General features: G+C 49.7%; 1 protein-coding gene across 3 annotated transcripts in view; it reads left to right on the top strand.

Moving 5' to 3' along the window:
• The first annotated feature begins 782 nt into the window (after positions 1 to 782).
• Positions 783 to 19,579, top strand: part of ASMT (acetylserotonin O-methyltransferase) — a 30,815-nt gene continuing 12,018 nt past the window's right edge. For 2 of the 3 annotated variants that reach the window (XM_055269678.1, XM_055269679.1), the window contains exons 1-4: positions 783 to 991; positions 15,160 to 15,334; positions 16,220 to 16,349; positions 18,449 to 18,517. In XM_055269678.1, coding sequence (XP_055125653.1) covers positions 923 to 991; positions 15,160 to 15,334; positions 16,220 to 16,349; positions 18,449 to 18,517 — 443 coding nt within the window. In that variant the 5' untranslated portion in view covers positions 783 to 922. The remainder of the gene's footprint in view (positions 992 to 15,159; positions 15,335 to 16,219; positions 16,350 to 18,448; positions 18,518 to 19,579) is intronic. The other variant, XM_055269681.1, reaches the window with a different exon arrangement.

Raw genomic sequence — 19,579 nt, forward strand, 5'->3', positions numbered from 1 at the left:
AGATTGTCCAAATAAAGGTTGCAAGATATCTAGGCTGAAGTTGGAGGTTCTTTTGAAGTCAGGAGTTCAAGACCAGCCTGGGCAATATAGTGAGACTCCCCATCTCTACGAAGAATTAAAAAATTAGTCAGGCGCATTGCTTCATGCCTGTCATCCCAGCACTTTGGGAGGCTGAGGTGGGTGGATCAACTGAGGTCAGGAGTTGGAGACCAGCCTGGCCAACATGGTGAAACCCTGTCTCTACTACAAATACAAAAATTAGCCAGGTATGGTGGTGTGCACCTGTAATCCCAGCCACTCAGGAGGCTGAGGCAGGAGAATCGCTTGAACCCAGGAGGCAGAGGTTGCAGTGAGCTGAGATGGTGCCATGGCACTCCAGCCTGACGACAGAGCAAGACTCCATCTCAAAAAAAAAAAAGGGTCTCACTATGTTGCCCAGGCTGGCCTGTTGGCTCAGTCTGGCCTGCTGGTATCTTGATGTCGAACTTCCAGTCTCCAGAAGTGTGAGAGAACTGTTTTTTTGAGCCACCCAATTTGCGGAAATTTGCACGACCCCCGGAAATGAATACAGAACCTGTTCAATCCATAGGACGATTAATTAGTGCTAATGATGGGTGAGCATATTGGTTTGGGATCAGTTCTACAGCTGATGAGTCAAGCGCTCAGGGGAGGCCTGATGCAGAGTATTTTAGGGCGCAGAGGAGCGCCCAGAAAGCCAGGGAATTCCCACACGCTTTGTGATCCCCTAATAAGGTTAATGAAAATTTCTAGAGTGATCAGTCTTTGAGAACCGGGCAGGCAGCAGGGAGATTCAGGCAGCAGCTGTGAGCAGGTGGCTCATCCCCAGCTTGCTGGCAGGCTCCGTGCTCCTTGAAGCAAGCCCTCCAGAGGCTCTGGAAGCCACGGCTGGATTGGAGAGAAGATGGGATGCTCAGAGGACCACGCCTATCGCCTCCTTAATGACTACGCCAACGGCTTCATGGTGTCCCAGGTAGGATACGCTCTGTGGGACAAGGGGGAATAGATTTCCGTTCATCACACTCACGTTCCATTGTTGGGAGTGTCAATCGAGAAAAATGACGAGTGTCCCTCATATTAGCAGGTGTATTTCGCACCGTGAAAGATGTGCACCCACATCATAGCCTTAGGAGGTCCTGAAGCCATGTGTCCCGGGTGGTTGGGGGACAGCTTGGTTCGATACTTTTTACAGAGACATGAGACATCAATCAATATGTGTAAGTACATTGGGCCGGGCGCGGTGGCTCACGCCTGTGATCCCGGCACTTTGGGAGGCTGAAGCGGGCGGATCACCTGAGGTCGGGAGTTCGAGACCAGCCTGACCCACACAGAGAAACCCCATCTCTACTAAAAATACAAAATTAGCCAGGCGCGGTGGCAGGTGCCTGTCGTTCCAGCTACTCGGGAGGCTGAGGCAGGAGAATTGCTTGAACCCAGGAGGCGGAGCTTGCAGTGAGCCGAGATTGCGCCACTGCACTACAGCCTGGGCGACACAGCAAGACTCTGTCCCAATTAAAAAAAAAAAAAGCTTAAATGAAATACATAGGATTACAAACAAGACAATTTTTATTGAACTGCAAGTGTTGAAATTTTTAAAACATCTCATGATAGAGTTGTATATGTGGTTGTTTATTACCCCAGTAAAGAATTACACTGTGCCTTTATAATACAGGTGAGTTTTGAGGGTTCACCCATAGAGGAGCAATGCCTCATTCCTTTTTTTTATTTTTGTGAGTTGGAGTCTTGCTCTGTGACACAGACTGGATTGCAGAGGCACGATCTTGGATCACTGCAACATCCACCTCCAGGGTTCAGGCTATTCTCCTGCCTCAGCCTCCCAAGTATCTGGGATTACAGGCACCCACCACCATGCCCAGCTAATTTTTGTATTTTTAGTAGAGATGGGGTTTCACCATGTTGGCCAGGCTGGTCTCGAACTCCTGATGTCAAGTGATTCACCCGCCTAGGGCTCCCAACACCTCATTTCTTCTTCTCACGGAATAACATCGTGCTCAGTGAAGGAAGGCTGACCTGAAAGGCCCCATATGGTATGACTTCATTTATACGAAATGTTCAGAGCAGGCAAATCCTTCGAGGTGGAAAGTGGACTGGTGGTTTGCAGAGGCTAAGGAGGACTCTTGCTCTGTCACCCAGGCTGGAGTGCAGTGGCGCGATCTCGGCTCACTGCAAGCTCCGCCTCACAGGTTCACGCCATTCTCCTGCCTCAGCCTCCCGAGTAGCTGGGACTACAGGTGCCCACCACCACGCCTGGCTAATTTTTTGTATTTTTAGTAGAGATGAGGTTTCACCATGTTAGCCAGGATGGTCTCGATCTCCTGACCTCGTGATCCGCCCGCCTCGGCCTCCCAAAGTGCTGGGATGACAGGTGTGAGCCACTGTGCCTGGCCAAAAATATTTTAAAAATTAGCCAGGTGGGGTGGTGCACAGCTGTAGTCCCAGCTACGTGGGAGGCTGAGGCAGGAGAATTGCTTGAACCCGGGAGGCGGAGCTTGCAGTGAGTCGGGATCGCGCCACTGCACTCCAGCCTGGGGGACAGAGCGAGACTCCATCTCAAAAAAAAAAAAAAAACAAAACAAAAACAAAAACGAGAATGGTTAATGGTGAATTTTATGAATTTTACTTTAATGTAAACATAGAGATAAATCAGAGATTGATTGATTGATTGATTGATTTTTAAATTTTGAGACAGAGTCTTGCTCTGTCACCAGGCTGGAGTGCAGTGGTGTGATCTTGGCTCACTGCAGCCTCTGCCTCCTGGGTTCAAGTGACTCTCCTACCTCAGGCTCCCGGGTACTTGGGATTACAGGTGCCTGCCACCAAGCCTGGCTAATTATTTTATTTTATTTTTTAAATTTATTTATTTTTCTGATATGGAGTTTCACTCTTGTTGCCCAGGCTGGAGTGCAGTGGCACGATCTCGGCTCACTGCAACCTCCACCTCCCGGGTTCAAGCAGTTCTCCTGCCTCAGCCTCCCGAGTAGCTGGGATGACAGGCATCCACCACCAGGCCCGGCTAATCTTTTTGTATTTTTAGTAGAGATGGGGTTTCACCATGTTGGCCAGGCTGATCTCAAACTCCTGACCTCAGGTGATCCACCCGCCTCGGCCTCCTGAAGTTCTGGGATTACAGGCATGCGCCATCATGTCCGGCTAATTTTTCTATTTTTTAGTAGAGACAGGGTTTCACTATGTTGACCAGGCTGGTCTGGAACTCCTGATCTCAAGGGATCCACCCGCCTCGGCCTCCCAAAGTGCTGGGATGACAGGCATGAGCCACTGCACCCGGCCGAGATATAATTATTTTTTAACGCTCCCTCAGTGAATGAGAGTTCAGTGTGTTGGGTAAGGGTATAAAACAGTGCCAGGGTCTTGATGTGGTTGGTGACAGGCACTCTCTGCTATACGGCTGGCCCATTTCTGTTCTGTTTGCTGAGCCCAGCTGTTGAACTGATCTGCAGTTCTGAAAGATCTAAAGAGGCAATTGGAATGAAAGCATCCGTGGCTGACTTGATGGGCTGAGGGAGTGTGCTTCTTGCACGCAATCGCCGTTTATTTCCCAGGCCTTTTTGAGTAAAACTGCAGTTTTGACAACACAAAACTCCACTGTTTGGCAGCTGAACAAGCCCTAGGCTGAGAGACGCCTGCAGGTTAACATCTGTGACAACACCACCAAGATTACGGGTGCAGGTAGCGGCGATACAGGTGCTAAAACCGACTGAACTGGCCGGGCGCGGTGGCTCATGCCTGTCATCGCAGCACTTTGGGGGGCTGAGGCAGGCGGATCACTTGAGGTCGGGAGTTCAAGACCAGCCTGGCCAACATGGTGAAACCCCGTCTCTACTAGAAGCATAAAAATTAGCCGGGCATGGTGGTGGGCATCTGTCATCCCAGTTACTCGGGAGGCTGAGGCAGGAGAATCGCTTGAACCCAGAGGAGGTAGCGGTTGCAGTGAGCTGAGATTATGCCACTGCACTCCAGCCTGGGTGTCACAGTGAGACTCTGTCTCAAAACAAAAAACAAAAAGCACCAGCATTGTGAAAGGGGATCATGTGCTGACGGTATGTTGACACGTCTGCAACAGCTCTCATGTGACATGAAAATATCTGTGGTTTCTCTCTGTCAGCAAGCCACCGGTTTTTTTGTTGTTTTTTTTTTTTTTCCTTTTTTTTTTTTCAGACAGAATTTCCCTCTTGTTGCTCAGGCTGGAGTGCAGTGGCGCTATCTCGGTTCACTGCAACCTCTGCCTGCCAGGTTCAAGCAATTCTCCTGCCTCAGCCTCCCAAGTAGCTGGGACTACAGGCGCATTCCACCACGCCCAGATAATTTTGTGTTTTTAGTAGAGACGGGGTTTCTCCATGTTGGTCAGGCTGGTCTCGAACTCCCAACCTCAGGTGATCCACCTCAGCCTCCAAAGTGCTGGGATGACAGGCGTGAGCCACCAAGCCCGGCCCCCACAGGTTCTTGTATCATGGCTGTGGTTTGCAAGCACGCTCATGGTTGAAGGGAATACCACATTTTAGGAAGGGGTAGTGAAAATTAGAGTGAAGTCTCTTCTCCTTCCTAGTTTGTAGAGCCCCTGAATTTTATCCCTAGGCCCCCAAGAGTTAGAAATACCTATTCCCCAGCCACCAATACACAGAGCAGCCTCCGCCTACCGAGTTCAAGCGATTCTCCTGCCTCAGCCTCCTGAGTACCTGGGATTACAGGTGCCTGCCACCAAGCCCGGCTAATTTTTTTTTATTATTTTTATTTATTTTTCTCATATGAGGTTTCACTGTTGTTACCCAGGCTGGAGTGCGGTGGCACGATCTCAGCTCACTGCAACCTCCGCCTCCCAGGTTCAAGCGATTCTCCTGCCTTAGCCTCCCGAGTAGCTGGGATTTCAGGTGTGCACCACCACGCCCGGCTAAGTTGTTGTATTTTTGGTAGAGACGGGGTTTCATCATGTTGGTCAGGCTGGTCTCGAACTCCTGACCTCAGGTGATCCGCCTGCCTCGGCCTCCCAAAGTGCTGGGATTACAGGTGTGAGCCACCACGCCCGGCTAATTTTTTGTATTTTTGGTAGAGATGCGGTTTCATCATGTTGGCCAGGCTGGTCTTGAACTCCTGACCTCAGGCGATCCTCCTGCCTGGGCCTCCCAAAGTGCTGGGATTACAGGTATGCATCACCACATCTGGCTAATTTTTCTATTTTTTAGTAGAGGTGGGAATTCTGTTACTGTCCCAGACAAGAGTAACTTGCTACCTTTGCCTCGTTTGACCACAGGCCTCCCGCTGGGGCTACTGACTGCTCATTCAAAGCCTGTCGCTGGTTCACAGTGGTGTTCAGGGAGGTGGTTCTTAGAAGAACAGTCACTTTAGGGCACATGATACCATGTCATGGGTGTTGTCAGAAGTTGAACAGAACCAGAGTTAATGCAGAGTTAATACCACCTTAAGAGGATCAAATGTAGTACACCCTTAACAGAAACAATTAGCTAATGCAGCTTTCATAGACCAAGAGTGAATATCGTCTTAAGAAGACAACATTTAGTATACCCTTAGCCAGGCAGAGTGGCTCACGCCTGTAATCCCAGCACTTTGGGAGGCCGAGGCGGGCGGATCACAAGGTCAGGAGCTTGAGACCAGCCTGGCCAATATGGTGAAACCCCATCTCTACTAAAAATACAAAAATTAGCCGGGCGTGGTGGCAGCCGCCTGTAGTACCAGCTACTCGGGAAGCTGAGGCAGGAGAATGTCGTGAACCCGGGAGGCGGAGCTTGTAGTGAGCCGAGATCGCGCCACTGCACTCCAGCCTGGGGGACAGAGCAGGACCCTGTCTGCAAATAATAAAAAAAAAAAGTTGGGGGCTAGGGGAGGGATAGCATTAGGAGAAATACCTAATGTAGGTGATGGGTTGATGGGTGCAGCAAACCACCATGGCACATGTATAGCTATGTAACAAACCTGCACGTTCTGCACATGGACCCCAGAGCTTAAAGTATAATAGTAATAATAATAATAATAAACAAAAACTCTTTGGGAGCAAAAAAAAAAAAAAAAGATCAAACTCAGCGCACCCGTAACAGAAACAGTTAATGCACCTTTCATAGACCAAGAGTGAACTCAGCCATAAGAATCCAAGATTTAATATACCGTTAAAAGAATAATTGAGACAGTCCCAAAAGGAATGAATACAACTTTAATGAATGAAACAGAACACAACGCTAATTTTAAAAGGTTAATACGGCCGGGCGCGGTGGCTCATGCTTGTAATCCCAGCACTTTGGGAGGCCGAGGCGGGCGGATCACCAGGTCAGGAGATCAAGACCACGGTGAAACCCCGTCTCTACTAAAAATACAAAAAATTAGCCGGGCGTGGTGGCGGGCGCCTGTAGTCCCAGCTACTCGGAGAGGCTGAGGCAGGAGAATGGCGTGAACCCAGGAGGCGGAGCTTGCAGTGAGCCGAGACTGCGCCACTGCACTCCAGCCTGGGCGACAGAGCAGGACTCAGTCTCAAAAAAAAAACATAAAATAAAAAATAAAAGGTTAATACAACATTAAAGAACAAGAATTAATATAGCTTTTTTTTTTTCTTTTTTTTTGAGACCGAGTCTCACTCTGTTGTCCAGGCTGGAGTGCAGTGGCGTGATCTCGGCTCACTGCAACCTCTGCCTCCCAGGTTCAGGCGATTGTCCTGCATCAGCCTCCCAAACAGGTGGGATTACAGGTATGCACCACCACACCTGGCTACTTTTTGTATTTTTAGTAGAGACGGGGTTTCACTATGTTGGCCAGGCTGGTGTTGAACTCTTGACCTCAAGTGATCTGCCTGCCTCAAACTCCCAAATTGCTGGGATGACAGGCACGAGCCACTGCACCTGGCCTAATATAGCTTTAATAGAAAAGGAGGTAATACAAGCTTAGAATAATAAACTTTACGCAGACTTACTGAAACAAACAGTCCATGCAACCTTAACCAAACAGGATAACAGCTTAACAAAAAAGCTAATACCACCTGAATAGAATACATCTTAATACAACCTCTATAAGAACAAGAACTAATACACTTTGGGAGGCCGAGGTGGGAGGATCACGAGGTCAGGAGATCGAGACCATGGTGAAACCCCATCTCGACTAAAAATACAAACAATTAGCCATGTGTGGTGGCGGATGCCTGTAGTCCCAGCTACTAGGGAGGCTGAGGCATGAACCCGAGAGGGGAGCTGGCAGTGAGCCGAGAATGGTGTGAATCTGGGAGGTGGAGCTGGCAGCGAGCCGAGATCACGCCATTGCACTCCAGTCTGGGCGACAGAGCGAGACTCCGTCTCAAAAAAAAAAAAAAAAAAAGAACAAGAATGAATAAAACCTTAATAGAATAACCTAACATACGCTTAATAGAGGAATTAATAAATACAATAAAACGAGAGCTAATACAAACTTAATATCATTAACGGAATAACAACTATAAAAACTTAATGAAACAAGTTAACACAATCTTAAGAGAAGCAGTGTTAATACAACCTTCATAAGAAGAAGAATTAATACAACCTTAATAGACTAAAACTTAACATACCCTTAATAGAGCAATTAGTTAATATAAATAATACAAGAGCTAATACATCCTTAATACAATTAGCAGAATGACAACTATGGAAACTTCATACAATCTTATTAAAATTATTAATACAACTTTAATAGAATAAAACTTTCTACACCCTTAACGGAAAAAGTTAGTTAATACAAAGTTATTAGAACAAGAGCTGCTGGATGCAGTGGCTCACGGCTGTAATCTCAGCCTTGGGAGGCTGGGGTGGTGGATCACTAGAGGTCAGGAGTTCAAGACCAGCCTGGCCAACACGGATGCTGAGGTGGGTGGATCACTAGAGGCCAGGAGTTCAAGACCAGCCTGGCCAACATGGAGAAACCCCGTCTCTACTAAAAATACAAAAATTAGCTAGGCATGGTGGTGGGTACCTGTAAAACCAGCTACTCAGGAGGCTGAGACAGGAGAATCACTTGAATCCGGGAGGCGGAGGTTGCAGTGAGCCGAGATTGCACCACTGCACTCCAACCTGGGTGACAGACAGAGCAAAACTCTGTCTCAAAACAGAGCAAAACAAAACCAAAAAATAAAGACCAACAGCTAATACAACCTTAATAGAATTAACTGAATAACAGGTATAGAAACTTAACAAGTTAATACAATCTTAATAGAATCAGTATTAATACAACCTTCATAGAATAAAACTTTCTACACCCTTAACAGAAAAATTTAGTTAATACAAACTTATTAGACAAAGAGCTAATACAATCTTTTTTTTTTGAGACAGAGTCTCGCTGTCGCCCAGGCTGGAGTGCAGTGGCACGATCTCGGCTCACTGCAGGCTCCGTCCCCCGGGGTTCACGCCATTCTCCTGCCTCAGCCTCCCGAGTAGCTGGGACTGTAGGCGCCCGCCACCTCGCTCGGCTAATTTTTTGTATTTTTAGTAGAGACGGAGTTTCACTGTGTTAGCCAGGATGGTCTCGATCTCCTGACCTCGTGATCCGCCCGCCTCTGCCTCCCAAAGTGCTGGGATTACAGGCGTGAGCCACCGCGCCCGGCCACTAATACAATCTTAATAGAATTAACAGAATAACAACTACAGAAACTTAACAAGTTAATACAATCTTAATAGAAGCAATGTTCATACAACCTTAGTAGAACACAACTTTACACACTCTTAACAGAGCCATTAGTTAAGACAAACTTAATTGAACAAGAGCTAATGCAACGTTAACAAGACTTAGTATCACCTTAACAGAATCAATGTTAATAGAACTTTATCACAGATGTTTTTAATCAGGGACTCGTCCCAAGGGGAGACTCAGCAACATTTGGAGACAAATCTGGTTGTCACAACTGCTCACTGGGTGCTCCTAACATCTGCTGGGTGGGGCCCAGGGATGCTGGTCAACACGTCACAATGTGCAAGATACGGTGAAACCCCACCTCTACTAAAAATACAAAAAATTAGCCGGGCGTGGTTGGGGGGCGCCTGTAGTCCCAGCTACTCGGGAGGCTGAGGCAGGAGAATGGTGTGAACCCAGGAGGCGGAGCTTGCAGTGAGCCGAGATTGCACCACTACACTCCAGCCTGGGTGACAGAGCGAGACTCTGTCTCAAAAAAAAAAAAAAAAAAAAAGAATTCTCTGGCACCAAATGTCAGTAATGCCACACAGTTGAGAAACCCCACCTTATTAGAATAAGAATGAATAGAAGCATAATAGCAGAGTAAGAGTTAACACAACATCCACCACCCCTAAATGGTTAGGGCTTCCCAGCGGGAAAGGCAGCAGTAGCTTCTGTTGTTAAGATAGTGACAGGTGGCCAGGTGCGGTGGCTCACACCTGTAATCCCAGCACTTTGGGAGGCTGAGGTGGGAGGATCACGAGGTCAAGAGATCAAGACCATCCTGGCCAACACAGTGAAACCCCGTCTCTACTAAAAATACAAAAATTAGCTGGGTGTGGTGGTGGGCACCTGTAATCCCAGCTATTCAGGAGGCTGAGGCAGGAGAATGGCTTGAACCCAGGAGGCGGAGGTTGCTGTGAGCCGCGATCGTGCCACTGCACTCCAGCCTGGTGACAGAGTGAGACTCTGTCTCAAAAAATAATAATAATAAACAAATACAAAATATACAAAAACAAAAAATTAGCCCGGCATGGTGGCACGTGCCTGTAATCCCAGCTACTCGGGAGGCTGGGGCAGGAGAATCACTTAAACCCGGGAGGCGTAGGTTGCAGTGAGCCAAGCTTGCGCCACTGCACTCCAGCCTGGGTGACAGAGCGAGACTCTGTCTCAAAAAAAGGAACAAACAAAAAGATAGTGGTAGAGGTGAAATCTGTGTTTCCTTCCCCATGCTGTTGAAATAACGCTAACTGTGAGTTTCCTGGAAGACACTTGGTGTCAAGAAACCATCTTTCCCTGTGGTTTATGACTTCCTATCAGTAAGGTTGCTAGAGCCTTGGCACCCATCCAAAACTGTGTGTGCAAGAAAAGAAATGCATGGATGATTTATTCTTTTTTTTTTTTTGGAGACAGAATCTTGCTCTGCTGCCCTCGCTGGAGTGCAACGGCGCAATCTCAGCCCACTGCAACCTCCGCCTCCCGGGTTCAAGCGATTCTCCTGCCTCAGCCTCCCGAGTAGCTGGGATTACAGGCATGCACCACCACACCCGCCTAATTTTGTATTTTTAGTAGAGACAGGGTTTCTCCATGTTGGTCAGGCTGGTCACGAACTCCCAACCTCAGTTGCTCTGCCCTCCTTGGCCTCCCAATATGCTGGGATTACAGGCGTGAGCCACCGCGCCTGGCCTATTTATTTTTTTCGATCCGGAGTCTTGCTCTGTCGCCCAGGCTGGAGTGCTGTGGCGCGATCTCGGCTCACTGCAACCTCCACTTCCTGGGTTCAAGAGATTCTCCTGCCTCAGCCTCCCAAGTAGCTGGCATTATAGGGGCCTGCCACCACGCCTGTTTAATTTTTGTATTTTTAGTTCAGACAGGGTTTCACTATGTTGGCCAAGCTGGTCTTGAACTCGTGACCTCAGCTGATCCACCCATTCAGAGTGCTGGGATGACAGGTGTGAGCCACCATGGCCAGGCTGTTTACTGCTTTAGACAGGGAGATAAAAGAAAAAACCAACCAACCAACTGTGAGTCTCTAATGCCAACATGCCACTGTGTAGGGAATCCCTGACGGCTTTTTTTTAGATGGAGTCTCACTACTTTGCCCAGGCTGGTGTTTCGAACTCCTGGGCTCAAGCGATCCTCCCGCCTCAGCCTCCTGAGTAGCTGGGACTACAGGTGCACGCCTCCATACCTGGCTGTCTCCCAGCACCCTGTTAATAAAAAGCAATGATGTATCCTGTTTAGGAAGTCCAAACAGCTCGCATGTCCTTATATATCCGGTTTAGGAATTATGTATCTTGTTTAGGAATTATGTATCCTGTTTACGAAGTCAAAACAGCTCATCTGGAAATGTTTCAGATGCTGAAAAGTGGTCCCTGCTCCCCAATTTCTGCCCCCAAGGAATCTCTCTGAACAGTGACAAGTGCAGTAGAATTTTGCAGACTCAGAGTGTTTGTGCCCAATGGTGCATGTCTCTTGGTTGTTCAGCTGCCCTCTCTTTGGAGACTGTAGGTTTCTTTGCGAGGACTTTTCTTGCCTAGAACAATTTCTACTATGCGATGTGTCTGTCCCCAGCCCTGTCTTCACCCTCCCTGAGGGCCTCCAGTGTCCATGACATGGTGTCACCTCCAGGCAAGAGGTCAACCCCAAAGGACGGTCATTTATCAGCCCTCAAAGTAGCAGAAAGCATTACGTTCTGAGTGCACGGTGGAAGCATCGTGTTGTAAAAAGTGTTTATCATGGTAAAATATACACTACACTAGTTTACCATGTTAACCTTTTTCTTTTTTTTGAGAAGCAGTTTGCTCCATCACCCAGGCTGGAGTGCAGTGGTGTGATCTTGGCTCACTGCAGCCTACGCCTCTCGGGTTCAAGTGATTCTGCTGCCTCAGCCTCCTGAGTAGCTGGGACTACAGGCGCCCGCCACCACGCCAGGCTAATTTTGTATTTTTAGTAGAGACAGGGTTTCACCATGTCGGCCAGGCTGGTCTCGAACTCCCGACCTTGTGATCCACCCACCTTGGCCTCCTAAAGTGCTGGGATTACAGGTGTGAGCCACCGTGCCCGGCTTTTTTTGTTTTTGTTTGTTTGTTTGTTTGTTTTGAGATAGGGTCTTGTTCTGTTGCCCAGGCTGGAGTGCAGCAGCATGATCACGGCTCACTGCAGCCTCAATCTCTCAGGCCCAAAAGATCCTCACACTTCAGCCTCCCAAGTAGCTGGGACTACAGGCACCTGCCATCATGCCTAGCTAATTTTTTTAAAAATTATTTTTGTAGAGATGGAGTCTTGCTATGTTGCTCAGGCTGGTCTCAAACTCCTGGGGTCAAGTGATCCTCCCTCCTCAGCCTCCCAAAGTGCTGGGATGGAAACTCAGTCCGCATGAAATCTTCACTCCACATTCCCTTCCCCCAGCATCTGGCAACCACCGCTCTGTTTTCTGCCTTTATGAATTTTTCTATTCTGGATATTTCATAGAAACAGAATCATAAGGCCGGGCACGGTGGCTCAAGCCTGTCACCCCAGCACTTTGGGAGGCCGAACCAGGCAGATCATGAGGTCAAGAGATCGAGACCATCCTGGCCAACATGGTGAAACCCCGTCTCTCCTAAAAATACAAAAATTAGCTGGGCATGGTGGCGGGTGCCTGTCATCCCAGCTACTCGGGAGGCTGAGGCAGGAGAATGGCGTGAACCCGGGAGGCAGAGCTTGCAGTGAGCCGAGATCGCGCCACTGCCTTCCAGCCTGGGCGACAGAGTGAGACTCCATCTCAAAAAAAAAAAAAAAATTACAAAAATTAGCTGAGTGTGGTGGCAGGTGCCTGTCATCCCAGCTACTCGGGAGGCTAAGACAGGAGAATGGCGTGAACCTGGGAGGTGGAGGTTGCAGTGAGTCACAATCGTACCACTGCACTCCAGCCTGGCGACAGAGTGACTCCATCTCAAAAAAAAAAAAGAAAAAGAAATAGAATGATAAAATATATGTTCTTTTGTGTGTGACATCTTCCACTGAGCGTAATGCCCTCAACATTCTTCCCTGTTGTAGAATTTCCATGCTTCATTCCTTTTCATGGCTAAGTAATATTCCATTGTATGGATCGATCACATTTCATTTTACATTCATCTATTTGTTGGGATGTCATAGGGTCCTGCTCTGTTGCCCAGGCTGCAGGGCAGTGGGGACAGTCATAGGGTCCTGCTCTGTGGCCCAGGCTGCAGGGCAGTGGGGACAGTCATAGGGTCCTGCTCTGTGGCCCAGGCTGCAGGGCAGTGGGGACAGTCATAGGGTCCTGCTCTGTGGCCCAGGCTGCAGGGCAGTGGGGACAGTCATAGGGTCCTGCTCTGTGGCCCAGGCTGCAGGGCAGTGGGGACAGTCATAGGGTCCTGCTCTGTGGCCCAGGCTGCAGGGCAGTGGGGACAGTCATAGGATCCTGCTCTGTGGCCCAGGCTGCAGGGCAGTGGGGACAGTCATAGGGTCCTGCTCTGTGGCCCAGGCTGCAGGGCAGTGGGGACAGTCATAGGGTCCTGCTCTGTGGCCCAGGCTGCAGGGCAGTGGGGACAGTCATGACTCCCTGCGGCCTCCATACTGCCTGGCTCAAGCAATCCTCCTGCCTCAGCCTCGCGAGTAGCTGGAACTACAGGTGTGTGCCATCACGCCCAAGTCAGTTTGTAAATTTTTTTCGTTTTTTGAGACCGAATCTCACTCTGTTGCCCAGGCTGGAGTGCAGTGGTGCGATCTCAGCTCACTGCACCCTCCGCCTCATGAGTTCAAGTGATTCTCCTGCCTTAGCCTCCCAAGTAGCTGGGATTACAGGCGCCCGCCACCATGCCCAGCTAAGTTTTATATGTTTAGTAGAGACAGGGTTTTGCTATGTTGGCCAGGATGGTCTTGAACTCCTGACGTCTGGTGATCCGACTGCTTCAGCCTCCCGAAATGCTGGATTACAGACACGAGCCACTGCACCTGGCCAAAAACTTTTTTGTAGAGATGGGGTCTCGCCATGTTGCCCACGCTGGTCTTGAACTCCTGGGCTCAAGCCATCCTCCCACCTCTGCCTTCTAAGATGCTGGGATGTCAGCATGTGCCACCACACCTGGCCCCATTGATTTATTGTTGGACATCTGGGTTCCTTCCATGTTTTCATTACCGTGAATAATCTGGCTCTGAACATGGGTGTACAAGCATTTCTTCCAGACTCAGGGATTCTGGGTGTAGTCCCAGGAGAGGAATTCCTGGACCACAGGGTGGTTCTCTGTTTGAACTTTTGAGGGACTAACGTCCTGTTTTCTTTTGCTTCTTTTTGTTTTTTTATGAGACGGAGTCTCTGTCTGTCACCCAGGCTGGAGTGCAGTGGCGCGATCTCGGCTCACTGCAAGCTCCGCCTCCTGGGATCACACCATTCTCCTGCCTCAGCCTCCCTAGTAGCTGGGACTACAGGCGCCCGCCACCACGCCCGGCTAACTTTTTGTATTTTCAGTAGAGACAGGGTTTCACCATGTTGGCCAGGATGGTCTCGATCTCCTGACCTCGTGATCTGCCCACCTCGGCCTCCCAAAGTGTTGGGATTACAGCCGTGAGCCACGGCATCCAGCTCTTTTTTTTTTTTTTTTTTTTTAACCATCGTGCCCAGCCCCGCCCTGTTTTCCACAGCGGTGCAACCTCATTTAAAAATGCCTCCCAGCTGGGCGCATAAACTCATGCCTATAATCGCAGTGCTTTGGGAGGCCAAGGTGGGTGGACCACCTGAGGTCAGGAGTTTGAGACCAGCCTGGCCAACATGGTGAAACCCCATCTGTACTAAAAATACAAAAATTAGCTGGCTGTGGTGGCTGATGCCTGTAATCCCATCCATTCAGGAGGCTGAGGCAGGAGAATCGCTTAAACCTGGGAAGCGGAGGTTGCAGTGAGCCGAGATCACACCACTGCACTCCAGCCTGGGTGACAGAGTGAGACTCTGTCTCAAAAAGAGAGACAGAGGACCGGGAGTGGTGGCTCACGCCTGCAATCCCAGCACTCTGGGAGGCCGAGGAGGGTGGGTCACTTGAGGTCAGGAGTTCCAGACCAGCCTGGCCAGCATGGTGAAACCCCATCTTTACTAAAAATACAAAAATTAGCCAGGCATGGTGGAACAGGCCTGTAATCCCAGCTACTCGGGAGACTGAGGCAGGAGAATGGCGTGAATCCGGGAGGCAGAGGTTGCAGTGAGCCGAGATCGTGCCACTGCACTCCAACCTTGGCGACAGAGACTTCATCTCAAAGAAAGAAAAAAAAATTAATTAATTAATAAAAATAAATAAATAAGCCTGTTTTCCATAGTGATGCAACCTCATTTCACCCTGTCTGAAAAAAAAATAATAAATGAATAAAAATATAAATACAACAATGCTTTTCTCCCCAGTCTGCCATGGTGTGTTTCTAAGACTGTGATTTCCAGGAGGCTGAGCGCTGACCTTTTATTTCCGTTCCTGCTCCAAGGTTCTCTTCACCGCCTGCGAGCTGGGTGTGTTTGACCTTCTGGCCAAGGCTGCAGGGCCCCTGGACGTGGTGGCAGTGGCTGCAGGTGTGGGGGCCAGTTCCCATGGGACAGACCTCCTGTTGGACATCTGTGTGTCCCTGAAGCTGCTGAAAGTGGAGACGAGAGGAGGAAAAGGTGAGGACGTGGGCATTCTGAAGGAGGCGTTTTACGTGGGCACCCTCTGCAGCCCACGTGTTCTGTAAAAAGCGAGGCCGTCTCCATCCCGGCTAACACGGTGAAACCCCGTCTCTACTAAAAAAATACAAAAAATTAGCCGGGCGTGGTGGCGGGCACCTGTGGTCCCAGCTACTCAGGAGGCTGAGACAGGAGAATGGCGTGAACCCGGGAGGCAGAGCTTGCAGTGAGCCGAGATGGTGCCACTGCACTCCAGCCTGGGCGACAGAGCGAGACTCTGTCTGTATTTGCAGGTTTGGGCGTCGTGTGGTTACTGCAGCAGCTACCGACCTCTGCCCTGCGGATGTCAAAGCTACCAGAGTGTGAGACCCAGGCTGGGGCATTCCTTGAGTCCAGGAGTTCGAGACCAGCCTGGGCCACGTATTTTTGACAGAGACAGGATTTCGTCATGTTGGCCAGGCTGGTCTTGAACTCCTGACCTCAGGGGATCCACCCGCCTCGGCCTCCCAAAGTGCTGAGATTACAGGCGTGAGCCACCATGCCCAGCCTCAATAAGTTATTTTAGACATTCTGTGGAATGTAACGTACGTTTCCTCTCGTGGCTCATCTGCATTTGTACTTGCTCTTCCCAAACTCCCGATGGGGATTTGTACAAACCGAACCGGACGGGGGTGCCAGCCGCCCCGGGTCACCTTTGTGCCTTCCATAGAAGGCCCCAGCTGTACGGGTGTTGGTGCTTCCAGGTAGGAGGAAGACCCTATCTCTAAAAAACAGATGGCGTTGGCATCATGTTGAAATCACGATGCTGCCGAGGTGGGGAGCGTCCACCGGCAGGAACTCGGAATCTCACTGCTTTTTCCCTGTTTTTTTTTGTGTGTGTTTCAGCTTTCTATCAAAACACGGAGCTGTCCAGTGCCTACCTGACCACGGTCAGCCCGACGTCACAGTGCAGCATGCTGAAGTACATGGGCAGGACCAGCTACCGGTGCTGGGGCCACCTGGCAGATGCTGTGAGGTGGGGGCTGCACCCAGGTGGTGACCAAGTCTCAGGACTCCCCCCGGGGGCTAGTGAAGGGGGCACTGGAGGAGGCGAAAAGGAAGGTTTCTTTTTCTTTTTTTTGAGACAGAGTCTCACTCTGTCACCCAGGCTGGAGGGCAGTGGCACCATCTCAGCTCATTGCAAGCTCTGCCTCCCGGGTTCACGCCATTCTCCTGTCTCAGCCTCCCAAGTAGCTGGGACTACAGGTGCCCGCCACCACGCCCGGCTAATTTTTTGTATTTTTAGTAGAGACGGGGTTTCACCGTGTTAGCCAGGATGGTCTCGATCTCCTGACCTCGTGATCTGCCCCCCTACATGGTGGCAGGCACCTGTAGTCCCAGCTACTCAGGAGGCTAAGGCAGGGGAACTGCTTGAACTCAGAAGGCAGAGGTTGCAATGAGCTGAGACTGTGCCACTGCACTCCAGCCTGGGCAACAGAGCAAAAACTGTGTCTCAGAAAGAAAGAGAGAGAGAGAGACGGGAGGAGGGAGGGAGGAAGGAAGGAAGGAAGGGAGGAAGGGAGGAAGGGAAGGAGGGAGGGAAAGGGAGAGAGGGAGGAGGGAGGGAGGGAGGGAGGGAAAGAAGGGAAATAATGGAAAGAAAGAGAAAGACAGAGAAGGAAGGAAGGAAAGAGTGAAAGAGAGAAGACCTGGACTCAATAGAAAGGAGTGTCTGGGTGGCCGGGCGCGGTAGCCCACACCTGTAATCCCAGCACTTTGGGAGGCTGAGGTGGGTGGATCACGGGGTCAGGAGATCGAGACCATCCTGGCTAACACGGTGAAACCCCGCATCTACTAAAAATACAAAAAATTAGCCGGGCGTGGTGGCGGGCACCTGTGGTCCCAGCTACTCAGGAGGCTGAGACAGGAGAATGGCGTGAACCCGGGAGGCAGAGCTTGCAGTGAGCCGAGATCGTGCCACTGCACTCCAGCCTGGGCGACAGAATGGGACTCCGTCTCAAAAAAAAAAAAAAAATAGAAAGGAGTGTCTGGGTTAAGAGAGGGGGTTGTGCAGACCAAGGTTCTTATTATGTAGGTGAAATCTTCAGGTAGCAGGCTTCAGAAAGAATAGACTGTTACTGTTTCTTATCTGACTTGGTTCTCTCCTGGATCCAAAAAAAGGAAGGAAAAGGAAGGCGATTCTCTCCAGAATGTGCATTTTCTCCACAACAGATAGCTTTAGAGGAGTATTTCAAGATACGGCAAAGAGAACATGTTTGGGACTGAAATATTTTTATTTCTTTTTTTTTTTTGAGACAGACTTTTGCTTTGTTGCCCAGGCTGGAGTGCAGTGGTACCATCTCGAATCACTGCAACCTCCGCCTCCCAGGTTTAAGCGATTCTCATGCCTTAACCTCCTGAGTAGCTAGGCGTATAGGCACCCACCACACCTGGCTGATTGTGTTTTAGTAGAGATGGGGTTTCACCCTGTTTTTGACGCTGGTCTCCAACTCCCCAGCTCAGGCTGTCTGCCCCCGTCTTGGCCTCCCAAACTGTTAAGATTACAGGTGTGAGCCACCACGCCCAGCCTTTTATTTTCTTCTTTATCTGTGATGTGTTGTTATGCCAGAGTCAGGTTGGAAAGTGAGCCATGTTATATAAAGTTAAATAAAACCCGTCTCACGAGACTTTACAGTTTATAGAGTATGACTCCCCAGGCCCCTTAGATAAGAATTTGGGCAAGGAAGAAAAAGGTCAGGTGTAACCATTAAGTCCTCAGGTTTAAACAATTAAGCAACAGCTGGCCAGGCACGGTGGCTCACGCCTGTAATCCCAGCACTTTGGGAGGCCGAGGCAGGTGGATCACCTGAGGTCAGGAGTTTGAGACCAGCCTGACCAACATGGTGAAACCCCATCTCTACTAAAAAATACAAAAATTAGCCAGGCGTGGTGGCAGGTGCCTGTAATCCAAGCTACTCGGGAGGCTGAGGCAGGAGAATTGCTTGAACCCAGGAGGTGGAGATTGCAGTGAGCCGATATCGTGCCATTGCACTCCAGCCTGGGCGAGAGAGTGAGACTCTGTCTCATAAAATAAAATAAAATAGTTAAACAACAGCCTTCCCTCTCTTTTCTTAGAGAAGGAAAGAACCAGTACCTGGAGACATTTGGTGTTCCCGCTGAAGAGCTTTTTACGGCAATCTACAGGTAACATCCATCACTTTGAAACCAACAACTCAGATAAGATTCTGTTTATTTTTCAAGGACTTAGGACTTACTGAAATGGCACAACCCAGGAGAAATTTGCCATTTAATTTAAAATAACATCTCCCACCCCCACGACTACCCCAGATTTGGCTCGTCTGATGTTCAAATTGATCAGATTCCTGAGGAGGTGCAACTTGACGCTTCCTTCCAAAGGACTACCCACAAACTCACTGTTTATGTAGAAACTGGAGGCACGGGAGGGGCGCGGTGGCTCACACCTGTCATCCCAGCACTCTGGGAGGCCGAGGTGGGTGGATCACCTGAGGTCAGGACTTCGAGACCAGCCTGGCCAACAGGGTGAAACCCTGTCTCTACTAAAAATACAAAAATTAGCCGGGCGTGGTGGCGGACACCTGTAATCCCAGCTACTCGGGAGGCTGAGGCAGGAGAACTGCTTGAACCCGGGAGGCGGAGGTTGCAGTGAGCCGAGATCGCGCCAATGCACTCCAGCCTGGGCAACAAGAGTGAAACTCCGTCTCAAAAAAAAAGAAAGAAAGAAAGAAAAGAAAATAGAGGCCCAGTTTTTGATTTGGTCAGAGGTGAAGGTGAGGCCGGGTGAGACCTCAGCTCTTCACTTTGATCTGCGGACGTGGACACAGCTTTGGCCTTCGCCTGAAGCTCTTACCTAGAATTCCCAGATGGAGGTGAATTGATGGGTCTGTCCAGTGTTCCAGCTGGCTGAGGCATGGAGTAGGGAAGGGTATGAAGGACAAGGAGATGCCTCAGTGGTTTGCCCGCCCCCCCAGCCTCCCCTCTCCTCCCCTCCTCTCCCTTCCCCTCACCTCTCCTCTCCTTCCGTCCTGTTCCACCTCTATTCCTCTTCCATCCTCCTCTCTTTCTCTCCTTTTCCTTCTCTTCTCTCCTCTCTTTTCCTCTCCACCTTCCCCCTCCTCTCTCCCATCTTCCCTCTCTTGTCTCCTCTCTCTTCTTCCCTCTCTCCTTTCCTCTCCTCTCCTTTTCCCTCCCATCCCCTTTCTCCTCTTTTCTTCTTCCTTTCTTCTC

The sequence above is a fragment of the Symphalangus syndactylus genome, chromosome Y (genome assembly GCF_028878055.3).
Source record: "Symphalangus syndactylus isolate Jambi chromosome Y, NHGRI_mSymSyn1-v2.1_pri, whole genome shotgun sequence".
Lineage (NCBI taxonomy): Eukaryota > Metazoa > Chordata > Mammalia > Primates > Hylobatidae > Symphalangus > Symphalangus syndactylus.